Here is a 13,098-nt window from a genome sequence, read left to right on the forward strand (position 1 = left end):
ACAAAACTTACACTATATATAATCGCCCATTCCTATCCTCATGTCATATTTATGAATGTACTGCATCTAAAATTTCAAACTAAATAATTACTTGTTAAATTGAAAATTAGTCTCTTGCAAATTGAGTAAATTACACAATTAGTACAAAATTCGTGTAAGCTTTCCTCTTTGTCATCTAACCCTAAAAAATTCAAATATCATTACTCCACCCTTTACTATCCCTTAACGAAATGATGACGAGACACATTAGCTTAAGGAAAGATTCATAATTTGACCCTTGTACTATGAGTAAAATGTTAGTTTGATACTTTTAGAATTCTTTTTAACGATAATTCCATAAGAACTCAAAAAGTTTCTTTAAAAAGAAGAAAATTCTAAAAATGTATTAAAATTAATAATTTGTGTTATGACATTATTAAAATAATTTTAAAAATTATATTTACAAAATTATAAAATTAATCAAATTCCAATGAAACTAAAAATAACAACTACATCTTTACTATCAATATCGTGGTTATCATATAAACACTACATAATATAAAATTACTCATTAAAACAAGGAAACAAAACATAAATCCAATGGGACAAGCCATCTCTTTGTCATTTTTACTTGTATTTTTTCATGACATTAACTATAATATGAGATATATAGAATATGTTGTAACACTTGTACTAAATATGAGAATAAAACTGATGCACCATCAAATGAAAATGATGTTTCTCCTTTTATCACAATTAAGTATTACTTGTCTTGATGAATTAACAAGCAAAAGGGAAAACCATGCTAGTTTATGTGTAACTATAATCTAATGGAGCACCGTGAGTGTTCTAAGAGAGGAACAATCACTCTGCACATGAGTAACTTATCGCCGAGAGTACATTGAACTGGTTTGCGCGAAACTTTTTTGTAGACGGGTTGTGGTGGATTCAGTTGTAGTAAAGAAGTTGGATAGCAAAGGAAAGCAATTTGGTTTTGTGAGATTCTCCAACAAACAAGATGCCTTTAGGGTCATTGAAAGATTGAATGGGTTCAGCTTGAATGGTCTTATTTGTCTCGTTCGCAATGTTCAAGGGAAGAACATCCTATTGGAGGAAAATCCAGAATAACATGAAAGAAAGTAACGATCAACCGGAGGAATAATAAGGTATAACAATAGACACCCAAAAAAATGGAGGAAACCAATTATGGAAATAGTCATTTAGGAATGTGGAAGTAGTATAAAAATGATATTGGAGATCAAAGTAATCTGAACAGGAAGGCTTCGAAAAAACTCCAGGGTCACGTATAGAAAGAGACCTTGTGAAGGATGAATAAGTGTCTAATCGGCACAATGGCGACTGTATGTGGTCCTGATAGTGTGATGGAGAGGTTATATATATCGGGTCTTGGAGAACCAAAGATAAAAAGTACGGAAGGCTGATGGTTCTTGTTTGAGATTCTTGACGACGTGCTTTTCAGGTTACTTGAGGAGCAGTATTGGAATTACTCGAGGAAATCTTCTTGAAGATGGAAAAATTGTTGGAATCGTTTTAGCTACCTGAAAGAATAACATGGGGATATGCATTGTTGAAATAATGTGACCTTAAAAATGATTACTGAACTGTGGGGATATGCAATAGTGTTAGGAGAAAAATGCAAATCAATCACATGGGTGTGATAAGGTATCTATTTTAGTCAACACCTTAAAGGGGTATTTATAGTCTTTTTAAAGCCCTAAAGATAACAAATAAATAAAATAAAAATAAACCCTAAGATAATAGAATTAAAAATAAAAACAACCCGAAAGTATTTTAAATTTCAAATAATTCCAACATAATCGTATGAAATTCTTCTAGAAACTGCCGACTAGATTGTCTTCTTGAAGCTCTTGTTGATTGGATTAGCAGAATCTACCACGTTAGACATCGTCATGCCCATGTCTTAAGCCATGATTCCAAAAAAACTGCATAATTTTCTCTTTTAGTGTTGTTTTCTTGAAATTACAAACCAACACACAATTGAATAAAAACAACAAAAATCAGTAGTATCAGAAAGACAACAAAGAGTATTTAACAACAAAATAGTGACAAAATAAAGCATTCATCAAATTCTCCCTGACTTATTCAAAGTTTGTCCTCAATCATGTGTAAATCAGATATCAAACTCTCATGTTACCTTCTTTCATCCCACAATGTAACCGGGAAAACCAAATTAGTCAAATAACAAACGCCGCAAAAAGCACCACTGAAACAAACGCCACAAATGGTAGCCGTGTTTGTCGTTTACAAACGCAACTAAAGGTTGCATTTTTTAACGGCATTTTTAACAAACGTCGCTAAAGGTTATGATATTTAGCGGCATTTTTTTCCAAACACCGCTATTTATCTTTTCTTTTGTGGCATTTTGACCCAAAAACGCCACTAAATGTTCTGACATATAATGGCGTTTGTTCCGAAAAACGCCACTATATGGTATGTCATATAGTGGCGTTTGTGAATGTAAAACGTCGCTATTGACTATGTATATTGTGACGTTCTCTATATAAATGCCGCAAAAGATACAGAACATTAGTGGCGTTTTTCAAAAAACGTCGGTATTGAGTGTATATTTAGTGGCATTTTTTATACAGTTAAAACTAAATTTTCAAATACTATTTTCTACTCTTTTATTACCCAAATTTAACCTGTAGCATTATCCAATAAACTAGACATCCGTAATAACAAACTTCAAATCCATAACAAGAAACTTGAAATCCATAATAATAAATTAAAGTTTACATTAACATAAAATGTAATGTAGTTCAACATTGTTAACTAGAATAAACAACAGTAAAAACGACCCATCATGAAATTAACACATAGTAAAAACAACATCTAAATAACACACATTGGAGTGGCAGCCGCATCTTATTATCAGCAAATCCAATATCAACAAATTCTTATATTTCAAACAAAATAATCACAGGAAATCAAGGAATTGAAAAATGATCGTTAAACTTAACAGGAAATCTAAATTCAAATGGGTAATCTTTAAACATACCTTTTCACAAATTCCTTCCTTTTTGTAAATGAAATACTTTCATTTACCTGTTCAATGCTCATCACCTCACCAAGCTTACATTTTAGTAAATTTGAAGAATCTAGAAATGCAGCAAACTCGTCCATCCCAGAAATAAGCAACAAGTGCTCAACCTTTTCTCTCAGACATTCCATCAAAACGAAGCCTGGAAGTTAATAAAATTGAAATCATAATTTAAGAATCAAGTTTAACTATACCATTCTAAAGAAATAATATGCAAAAACTGGAACTTGATGTAATTGATTCATAACACAACACAAAAACTTCATGTCTTAGGAGCCTAACAGAGAACAGATTCATGACGGATAATACAGAAAGTTCTAGTAAATGACCTCCTATGTTCTCACCAAATGTTGGTTCAAACCACAAATCACCTCCGGCAAAAGGTAATTCTCTATACTACGGAAACCCAAAACAATTTTCACAAAAACAAAAAGGGGTTCTTAGCATGATAACAGAAAAATGTATCAAATTGAGGTTTAGTGTATGGTATCTTAAAATGCTACTAACCACTCATGAGCATGCAAGCAAACCAATGACACTGAGAAACTACAAACTTAAATTTCCTCTGAAATGTGTTAAATTTAGCAACAGTAAAACTGCAGGAATAACATGACAACCATTATCTTTCATTCACAATACAACTTACATTAGCTAATAGTAGAAACAACCCAAGATACCATGATAATTCAATAGGTAAGAAAAAAACATAAAAAGAAAATAGAGGAACCGAACACCCCCACCACCATTATCTTTTATCTTGTTTGTCTTGTTTGAAAGCCAACAAAATAAGCTTCGATTACTCCCACCCATCCCACCAACGCCCTTTCGTTATTTCCCATTCTCCATCTCAACAAAAACAAACCAACCCAAAATCAAGGTTTCAACTTCAGCCAATGAAACGAAGTTCCCCCAACTTAAAATGTAGAAAATAAAAGAAGAAGAAACATGTTGATGATTTTATATGAAAAAATGTTGTACGAGGTCTTGAAACACGTTGAAACGATGACTCTAGCAATGACACCATGCGTTAGCAAACAGTGGCTCAAATTCGCCAGAGACGAGCGTATCTGGGAGTTAATATGTACCAGGCATTGGGCTAATATCAGTTGTGGAACCTAACAACTTAGATTCGTCGTTTTACCTCTCGATGGTTTCCAACGTCTCCACTCTCATTACCTCTGGCCGCTTTCCAAGCTGCTTCAGCTTCGATGTGGGCTCCACAAAGCTTATTAACTCCAAGTTGCCTGCCCTGTAGGGAAAAGACGAGGTTCATTTTTTTTTGTCTCTTCTCTTTAATTATTGTTTGTTTGTTTCACTGAAAACATTGTTTAGAAAATATTTTTCGTAAAATGAATTATATTTTTTGGAAAACATTTTTGGAAAATGTTTTATGGTGTTTGAAAGTTGTCGTGTAAACCATTTTTCACTAGTTGACAAATTTTTTAGAAATTATTTGTTGTAAATATAAAATATAAAAAATAATATTATTTATTATAAAAACTTAAAATTATTATTTTAAAAATATTAGAATAATTTATTTAATACTATTTATACCAATATTATTATTAAAATATTAATTCTATAATTTTATAAATAAAAATATTAACTCTCGTATATTCTATTAAAATAAAAATACGATAAATTATATTGAATATCTATAAAAAAAGGTATTATATTATATTTTAAAATTATTAACAAATATATTATAAGGAATTTTTATAATATTATTATACTATTATATTAATATTAAATACATAAATAAAAGTATTCACTATTAATAATTCAATAATATTATTTATAAGAAATTAATAAATAATATAACTTTTATTAATAATTTTTTATATATTATTAAAATAAGAATATAATAGTATCATATATTATTATAATATAATTGAGTATATTATTGTAATAATATTATTATTATATTAAATTATTAATAAATATTAATAAATATATTTTAATTATGTTAATAATTAATATTTTTATTAAAATGATACTAAAATATCATTTTAATATTAAATTTATAAAATAATATTATTTTGTGTATTTATGCTTTGAAGTGAAATGTTTGAAAAAAAGTCTTACGGAAAATTAAACCGTAAGTCATTTTCCAAAAAATGCAAAGGAAATTCTGTAGATCAGGAAAATGTTTTACATTGACCAATCTGTTTGCCTCTAACCAAACACTGAAAAGTGAGGAAAACGTGTTCCAAAAAATGTTTTACGTGAAACAAACGGACCCTTAGTATTATGAGAAAATGAATTTCACAGACAAATAATTCTCAACATTTAATATTTGATCAAAGTATTAAGATCCAAAACATTTTAAAAAGAAATGAAATTCATTATATTAGCGAGTGAGAAGAAATGGGTAAAAACCATATTGGAGGAGATGATGGTGGAGAGGTGGCCGCGAGAGGGAAGGTTGGATAAAAACTTAGAGGCGCCAGATGCTGTTTGATGATGATCGAAGGACTAAGAAGAAAAGCCCTCCATTGGAGAAGCAGCAACAAATGAGTTTGGGTAAATGGCGGGAATGAAAAAATAGGTCAAGGGAAAAAAATGAAAAAGGGTTAAAGGGGCGAGTTTGGGTAAACGACGGGAATGAAAAAAATAGCTCATGGGGAAAAATGAAAAAATGTTAAAGGGTGCGAGACTTAGAAATTGTAAACATACGACATTTGTAAACATAAACGCCACTAAAGTACGATTCTATAGCGACGTTTGTATGAAAACGCCACTAATGTACGAGTCTATAGCGACATTTATATAAAAATGCCACTAAATTATGAGTCTTTAGCGGAGTTTGTATACAATCGCCACTAATGTACTGATAAATTGCGGCGTTTATTCAAAAAATGCATTACAATATGAATCTCTTACGGCGTTTTTTCAAAAATGCCATTATATATGTTTCCTATTACGGAGTTTGCATAAAAACGCCACTAAATTACGATTCTTTACTGGCATTTGTATAAAAACGTCACTAATGTACGAGTCTTTAGCGGCGTTTATATAGAAACGCCACTAAAGTACTTGTCTATAGCGACTTTTTTATAAAATGCCACTAGAGTTCGAGTCTTTGCCGACGTTTTTGCTTAAAACACCGTGATATGCATAAAATTAGTGTGTTTCTATCAAAACGTCACGAAATTAGTTATTTTGTGGCTTTTATTCTAAAAATACGGCTATAAACTCATTTTGCTGTAGTGAGTATAAAAATGATATTAGAGATCAAAGCAATATGAAAGGAAGGCTTCAAAAAGAATATAGGGTCACTTTGGAACATGTGCAGCCTTAGATGCCTCGGAATAACCCATGGACATTTTGGCACCCTAGCAAGCCTAAAAGCACTAAACGAAAGGACTTAGTTAAGCCACAAATCCTAGAGACAACCTTGAGACACAATTCACAATGTTAAATCTGGAAAACACTTAGGAAGTTCCTTTCAAATTCGTTCTTTCCGGTTATAGAGAAAGACAAGATTGTGTTCGACTGATCATTACAGTTGTGCTTATTGTTGTGATCGTTTGTTGTTGTATCCTGGGAGAACGACGTCCAGCGTTACTCAAAGCACCTAGGAGAGGACGAATTTGTCTTAAGGAAACTGTTCATCCATGCTTCAACAAAAATTCTTCTCCGGTGTATCTTACACTATTCATTCGCCTTCGTGTCTATATACAAGTAAACACATCATGTTCCTCTATTTTGATTCTTTAGTTATTTTTGTTCTTTCGATTCAATAATAATATATGCTTATTATTATTATTATTATTATTTTATCTCGGGTTAATATTTTATCTAACAATATTAAGATAGATTATGCGATTTTTTTATTCTAATCCAAGATATATAACCGACTGATTTATTAAATCAAAATAAACATTAGAGGGAGACATTTACAACTCATTCGGAATTGTTGGTTAGCACGGTTTGCAACAACATTGGAATTCAAACTAGATATTACATTGTTATGTCGAGTCTACGAGCGTCATCATTGAAACCAACCTTGAAGACCTAGGTCGAGTGAATTGACAGAACTTCTAGTTTACATGGATAACTTACGTGGAAAACTTGCAAATGATATTGCTTTTGCATGAATCACTAAATTGCAAAGGCATATGTGTTTATGTTCAATAACCCTTGTGCAATGATAAGACACGTTTGTATACCTTTGCAGGTAGCATGTCAAAGTATATTCTAAAAGTAATTTTCAATTTGCATCCCATGCAGAATTTGTTTTAATTGTTACGCCTGTTGATGGTTAAATACTTGATGATTCGATGATAAGGTACATATGAAACCTTTTGCTAAATCTTTTCAGGTTTAGGATGAAGCATAATGCAAGTCTCAATATTAAGGACAAGCCTTGGTGTAACTTGATAAAGCTCGTATGTTTTATTTTTCGGTAATGAAAGGTGACTTTCGATTAATAAATCGAAAAGGTATACGTATCCATTCAATATCTTTTATAATATTTATACATTGAGATTATACTACTATTTTGGGTTTTAATTCCATTGTTATCTCGGATTTTAGTTTTACTAAATCCTGACGTTTAACGGATTCAACAGAATAGTGCTGATTGTTAATTTTTGTTTCGGATTTTAGTTTTACTAAATTTTTAGCTATTTAATAGAAATTATTCAATTGTTAAATTTTAATTTTTGACTAAAATTCATTGCGTTAAATAAGGTACTGAAACAAAATTGTGACTTCGAATCAAAATACAATAATTTCTAGTGGTCGAGAGCTACAACGAGAAGTCTTTGAAATTCTATGAATATGATTTTAAGACATGACAACATAAGAAGTTGTTATATTTGATCATGTTAAATATGGTAACTGAAGTTATCATTAACCCCAAAAGCAATTTTGCAAGTTAGAATGCAATTTGCCTCGTCTTATGCATATTGGAGAGTGAATCTACAATTTAAAAGTTCAGGTGGCTCTGCAAATTCTAATGGTATATCCCCACTTATTGAAGATTATATATTACAAGGGAAAGGGCACTCAACGTGAAAGACTCCCAGGCGGTCAACTAATATGTACATTCATGCTCCAATCATTAATGAAGTGAGTTTTTTTTTCCTCACTAATTTTGAATTAAAATTTCTAGAATCTGTTTAATGCATTTTGCATGATTCTTGGACATGGAGCAACGTAAACCATTGTTTAATTAGATAACTTTGTTCATGAAAAATCAAAGTTGTTTAACTTCGATCACTGTGATATAACTGTTATATAGTTTTCGACTTCTAAAGCAAACTTAATTAGTGAAAGTTGGTCGTGGTAACACAGAATCAAACTAGCTGATGCTTTGATCAAAATATGGTCAAATATATGATGATCCTCCTATTATTAGAGAGGATGAGAAAACGTTGTTTCCATATCCACCGTTGTTGAAAATTTGGAAAGATTTTGACTTTCGAAGGAGGAACTATATTTTGAATGGATTGTCGGATACATTGTATTAAGTATATAGTATCCATAAGACTTCTAAAGAATTAAGAATGACATTTGGTCATGTTATGAGTTGTCACAAAATATGCGGGAGAAACAATTTTATCAGCAAATTACCTTTAAATAAGGTAACGCACAAGAAAATGGACAAGTATTCATATGAGTTATGGAAATGGAATAGAAGAAAACCTTACTACAACTACAAAAAAGTGTAGGGTGTCTTGTATAATGTATAATGACATGTCGAAACACATGAGTCGACGACATAATACCTTTAGATAACTGAGCTCAATTAGAGTTATCTTCATTGGTTTTTTAAGATCAAAAGATAATATTGCGGATCTGCTATCCAATGAGTTGAATCGAGATCAAGTTGATAAAGATCGAAAGGAAGTGACCCAAGCACATAAATATTTAAGGCGCTATGTGAAGGAATACCCAACCTAGTTGACTGGAGATGCCAAGATCTAGGTTCAATTGGGACAACCTACTTACATAGACCTTGTTAGGTCACTGTATGGGTTCTAATCCCAAGTCCATCCTATGATGAAAAGAATGACTAAAATGTGGAAAATGTTAAGCAATGCTTTTAATGACCACTATGTGTTTCGTTGAGCCGTACAACATAAGTCACCTATGTGAGAGTGAAGTTGAGCCGCTTCAAAGAGACTAGTGGGGCATAGTTTTCTAAACTCTTGCAAAATCAGGAGATCTCCACGCCTATATAGACATAACCATGAGAACCAAATTCTTATTAGTGAGATATTTCTGTGTGGTATGTCATCTCTTACACAAACAAAAGGACAATTGAAGGACATCACGTCTACTGGACAACCAGTAAGATAAACATATTTTCACAAGGGAAGGTTCAAAGAGGGACGTCTACCTATCCCTATGCAAATATAAAACGTAGAATCTATCAACATATCGAGTCAGTCTTGAACCATCAAGTTCATTCATGTAGGGGATTGTTGGAAAAATAGTTGAATGAATTAATGTTATTTATAACTAATTAATAATAAGTCATTTCACTTGGTGAATGAACTTAATTTTTGGTTTAATGTTACATCCATTCAATCATACCTATTCAACAATTCTCTTCATGAAAAGATTAAATCCTTTCATGTAAAGGTTAGGCCCTTTCACCGAAAGGTCTTAACCCTTCAATCCATTTCTCCCTCTATAAATACGCTAGTTAAGGCACAAATCCGAGAGACAACCTTGAGACACAATTCACAATGTTGAATTAGGAAAACACTTAGAAAGTTCCTTCCAAATTCATTATTTCCTATGATAGAGAAAGGCAAGATTGTTTTGAATGATCACTACAAATTGTGCGTATTGTTGTGTTCATTTGTTGTTGTATCCTGCGAGACCGACGTCCAACGTTACTCAAAGTACCAAGGAGAGGACGAATCTGTCTTAAGGAAACTGTTCATACTTGCCTCAACAAAAAATCATTCTTCGTTTATCTTACTCTACTCATTAACTTCGTGTCTACATTCCTCTTTTTAAATTCTTTATTTATTTTCATCGGTTAGATTCAATAATAATATATGTTTATTATTATTATTATTTTTATATCGGATTAACATTTTGTCTAACAACAGCTGAATGTGGGAACAAACAAGCAAGTAAAGGAAGTAAGTTTAAGAACAAACCATGCTTAGTGATAAGGGTAAGCTAAATAGAGTTGATGGCGGGTTCTGGTATGAGAAATCGATTAGATCAAGAGACAATCTCCTTGGGATAAATGAAAATATTAATACATTGAGTAGGGGAATGTCCCATAACGATGATGAAGTAGATATGGAAAGAGAAAAGAATAGACTCATTAGAGGATGATTTATTGTGTATTAGGCTCGATGATCAATCGGTTGAGATGGTATCTACCAAGAATTCAAAATCTTGAGGAGCATATCAATGAGGTAGAACAGGCTATTACAACTGAACGACCAAAATCGATAGCTAGGCCTAGCTGGGATGACATTGTTGGGAATGATCAAGCAGATAAAATGCTTAATGGAAGTCCAAATAAGGTTGATCCATTCTATTCTAGGGAAATGAATAATATGGAGAATAATATGGATATATGATCGTGTCGGTCGTTTTTCAGTTGGATGGCAATCAAAAAAAAAATTAGCACAGAGATAGAAGAACCAAATTTTGATTTTGATAAAATCTGGTAATGAAAGTTCCTCCAAAGGTTAAGAATTTTCTTTGGATGCTGAAGATAAATAGAGTTCCGACTAAAGATTTCCTTAGGATAAGAAGGGTGAAGCTAGATTATCCAAAAGATAGTTGCCCTTGGTGTGGGGTGGGTGAAGAGAGTGCTAATAATTTATTTGTAAATTGCAGATTCATTTGTTGTTTTTGAAAGAATTTTTGCATCTGGTGGAATGCAACTTAGCTCAATCCTCTTGTGATTGCTTATTTACTATCTTTTTATCTTAGCACCTCTTGGTCAAGTTTGACGAGAAAACTTTGACTCATTCCAATTGTTGTTGCATGAAGGAGCATCTGGTTAGCTCGAAATGATAAAATATTTAATGTCAAACTATGTATATAAGTGGTTTGATATTCGTTGCAAAGATGTGAGTGTCAATAATGAGCATTGAATTGATCTTTTGATGAATGGATTTTATTGTATTGATATGACTTTCGGTAATTCAAATTCATGAAGGAGCATCCGTTAGATTCTTTGGAGTAAGGTTTTGGGTGTTACAAAATTGAAAATTTCAAAACCTTTTAAGGAGCTTAAAGAAAATTTCCCATATTTTTCACCCATTATAACCCTCCCCTAGCTGATTACTCTAATTCTATCTTGACAGAAAGTCAATTTAAAAGGAATTTGATGTATGAAGGAAACGGCACGGTGAGATAGCATTTTAGTTTGGTTTGATTGATGCAGGGGAGGGTATTTGAATACAAAACCAGACTCCTCCCAATTTCCCATTTTGCTGATGCAGTAATACGATAAACTACAAGTCTACGACTGAATTTATACAAGCACCGCAGCTCAAATATGTACATGATAAGTAGAGGGACAAAAAGCATAATTTGACCCAAGTTTTGGAGTGTATAAGAAATCATCACAGTGAGTTAAATTTTCAAAGACTTTGCTTGCAGGGCAGGGAGATAGAGGGAGGGAAATGGAGTATATAAGACGAAGAATTCATCATCATTTTCCTCATTCATCCATCAATTTTCATAGCAAAATGGGTTCCAAAATCCAATTCACATATTTGGCCTTGATAGTATTATTGGGGGCCAACTTAGTGTGTGAAGCCACCTCCCGCACTAGTCTTGAAGATGCATCAATGTACGAGAGGCATCGACAATGGATGTCCCAATTTGGACGAGTTTACAGTGACAACAATGAGAGGCAAAAGCGTTTCAACATTTTCAAACAAAACGTGGAGCTCATTGACTCTTTCAACAACGCCAATAACAAGCCTTACAAGCTTGCTGTCAATCAGTTCGCAGATCTAACAAATGAAGAGTTCACTGCTTCTAGAAATGGGTTCAAGGGCCATATGTGTTCCAACAAGGCTACTACTTTCAAATACGAAAACGTCACCGCATTGCCTTCTTCTGTGGATTGGAGAAACAAAGGAGCTGTGACACCTATCAAAGACCAAGGCCAATGCGGTCTGCTCTAATCTGAAATATTAACTATTGTTTTGCTTTTGCTAATGTTCTAATTGTGTTGATCTAATTCACAGGATGCTGTTGGGCGTTTTCAGCTGTGACAGCCATGGAAGGGGTTATTAAGCTAACAAAAGGTACGTTGATTTCCTTGTCTGAGCAAGAACTGGTCGACTGCGACACCAAAGGTGAGGATCAAGGCTGCCAAGGTGGTTTAATGGACGATGCCTTCCAGTTCATCCTAAAGAACAAAGGCCTAACAACCGAATCCAACTACCCCTACAAGGGAGTTGATGGCACTTGCAATACCAACGAAGAAGCCAACCATGCAGCTACCATAAATGGCTTCCAAGATGTGCCCGCCAATAGTGAAGATGCACTGCAGAAGGCCGTTGCAAACCAACCCGTTTCGGTTGCCATCGATGCCGGGGGGTTCGACTTCCAGTTCTACTCCAGTGGTGTATTTACGGGATCCTGTGGCACGCAACTCGATCACGGAGTGACCGCCGTTGGATATGGAGAGGATGACGATGGGACTAAGTATTGGTTGGTGAAGAACTCGTGGGGCAGTAGCTGGGGTGAACAAGGGTACATTAGGATGCAAAGGGATGTTGATGCAAAGGAAGGTCTTTGTGGCATAGCAATGCAAGCATCGTACCCCACGGCATAAACAAAACTTACGCTATATATAATCGCCCATTCCTATCCTCATGTCATATATATGAATGTACTGCATCTAAAATTTCAAACTAAATAATTACTTGTTAAATTGAAAATTAGTTTCTTTCAAATTGAGTAAATTACACAATTAGTACAAAATTCGTGTAAGCTTTCCTCTTTGTCATCCAACCCTAAAAAAATTCAAATATCATTACTCCACCCTTAACTATCCCTTAACGAAATGATGACGAGACACATTAGCTTAA

The 13,098-nt window shown here is 33.2% G+C and overlaps 1 protein-coding gene across 1 annotated transcript; it reads left to right on the plus strand.

Annotated features, from left to right (window-relative positions):
• The first annotated feature begins 11,742 nt into the window (after nucleotides 1-11,742).
• LOC120162912 (senescence-specific cysteine protease SAG39-like) lies at nucleotides 11,743-12,853 on the plus strand. The gene is made up of 2 exons (XM_039172968.1): nucleotides 11,743-12,175; nucleotides 12,250-12,853. The coding sequence occupies exons 1-2, from the start codon at nucleotides 11,743-11,745 to the stop codon at nucleotides 12,840-12,842; spliced, it is 1,026 nt and encodes a 341-aa protein (XP_039028899.1). The 3' UTR covers nucleotides 12,843-12,853.
• Nucleotides 12,854-13,098: the final 245 nt, after the last annotated feature.

This window comes from Hibiscus syriacus, unplaced genomic scaffold (genome assembly GCF_006381635.1).
Source record: "Hibiscus syriacus cultivar Baekdansim isolate YM2019G1 unplaced genomic scaffold, ASM638163v2 tig00111410_pilon, whole genome shotgun sequence".
Lineage (NCBI taxonomy): Eukaryota > Viridiplantae > Streptophyta > Magnoliopsida > Malvales > Malvaceae > Hibiscus > Hibiscus syriacus.

Excerpts from the sequence above, each read along its gene's own strand:
- LOC120162912 (XM_039172968.1), top strand. The coding sequence starts at position 11,743 with ATGGGTTCCAAAATCCAATTCACATATTTGGCCTTGATAGTATTATTG. Across the intron at positions 12,176-12,249 it reads CAAAGACCAAGGCCAATGCG|GATGCTGTTGGGCGTTTTCA; the intron begins GTCTGCTCTAAT and ends TCTAATTCACAG.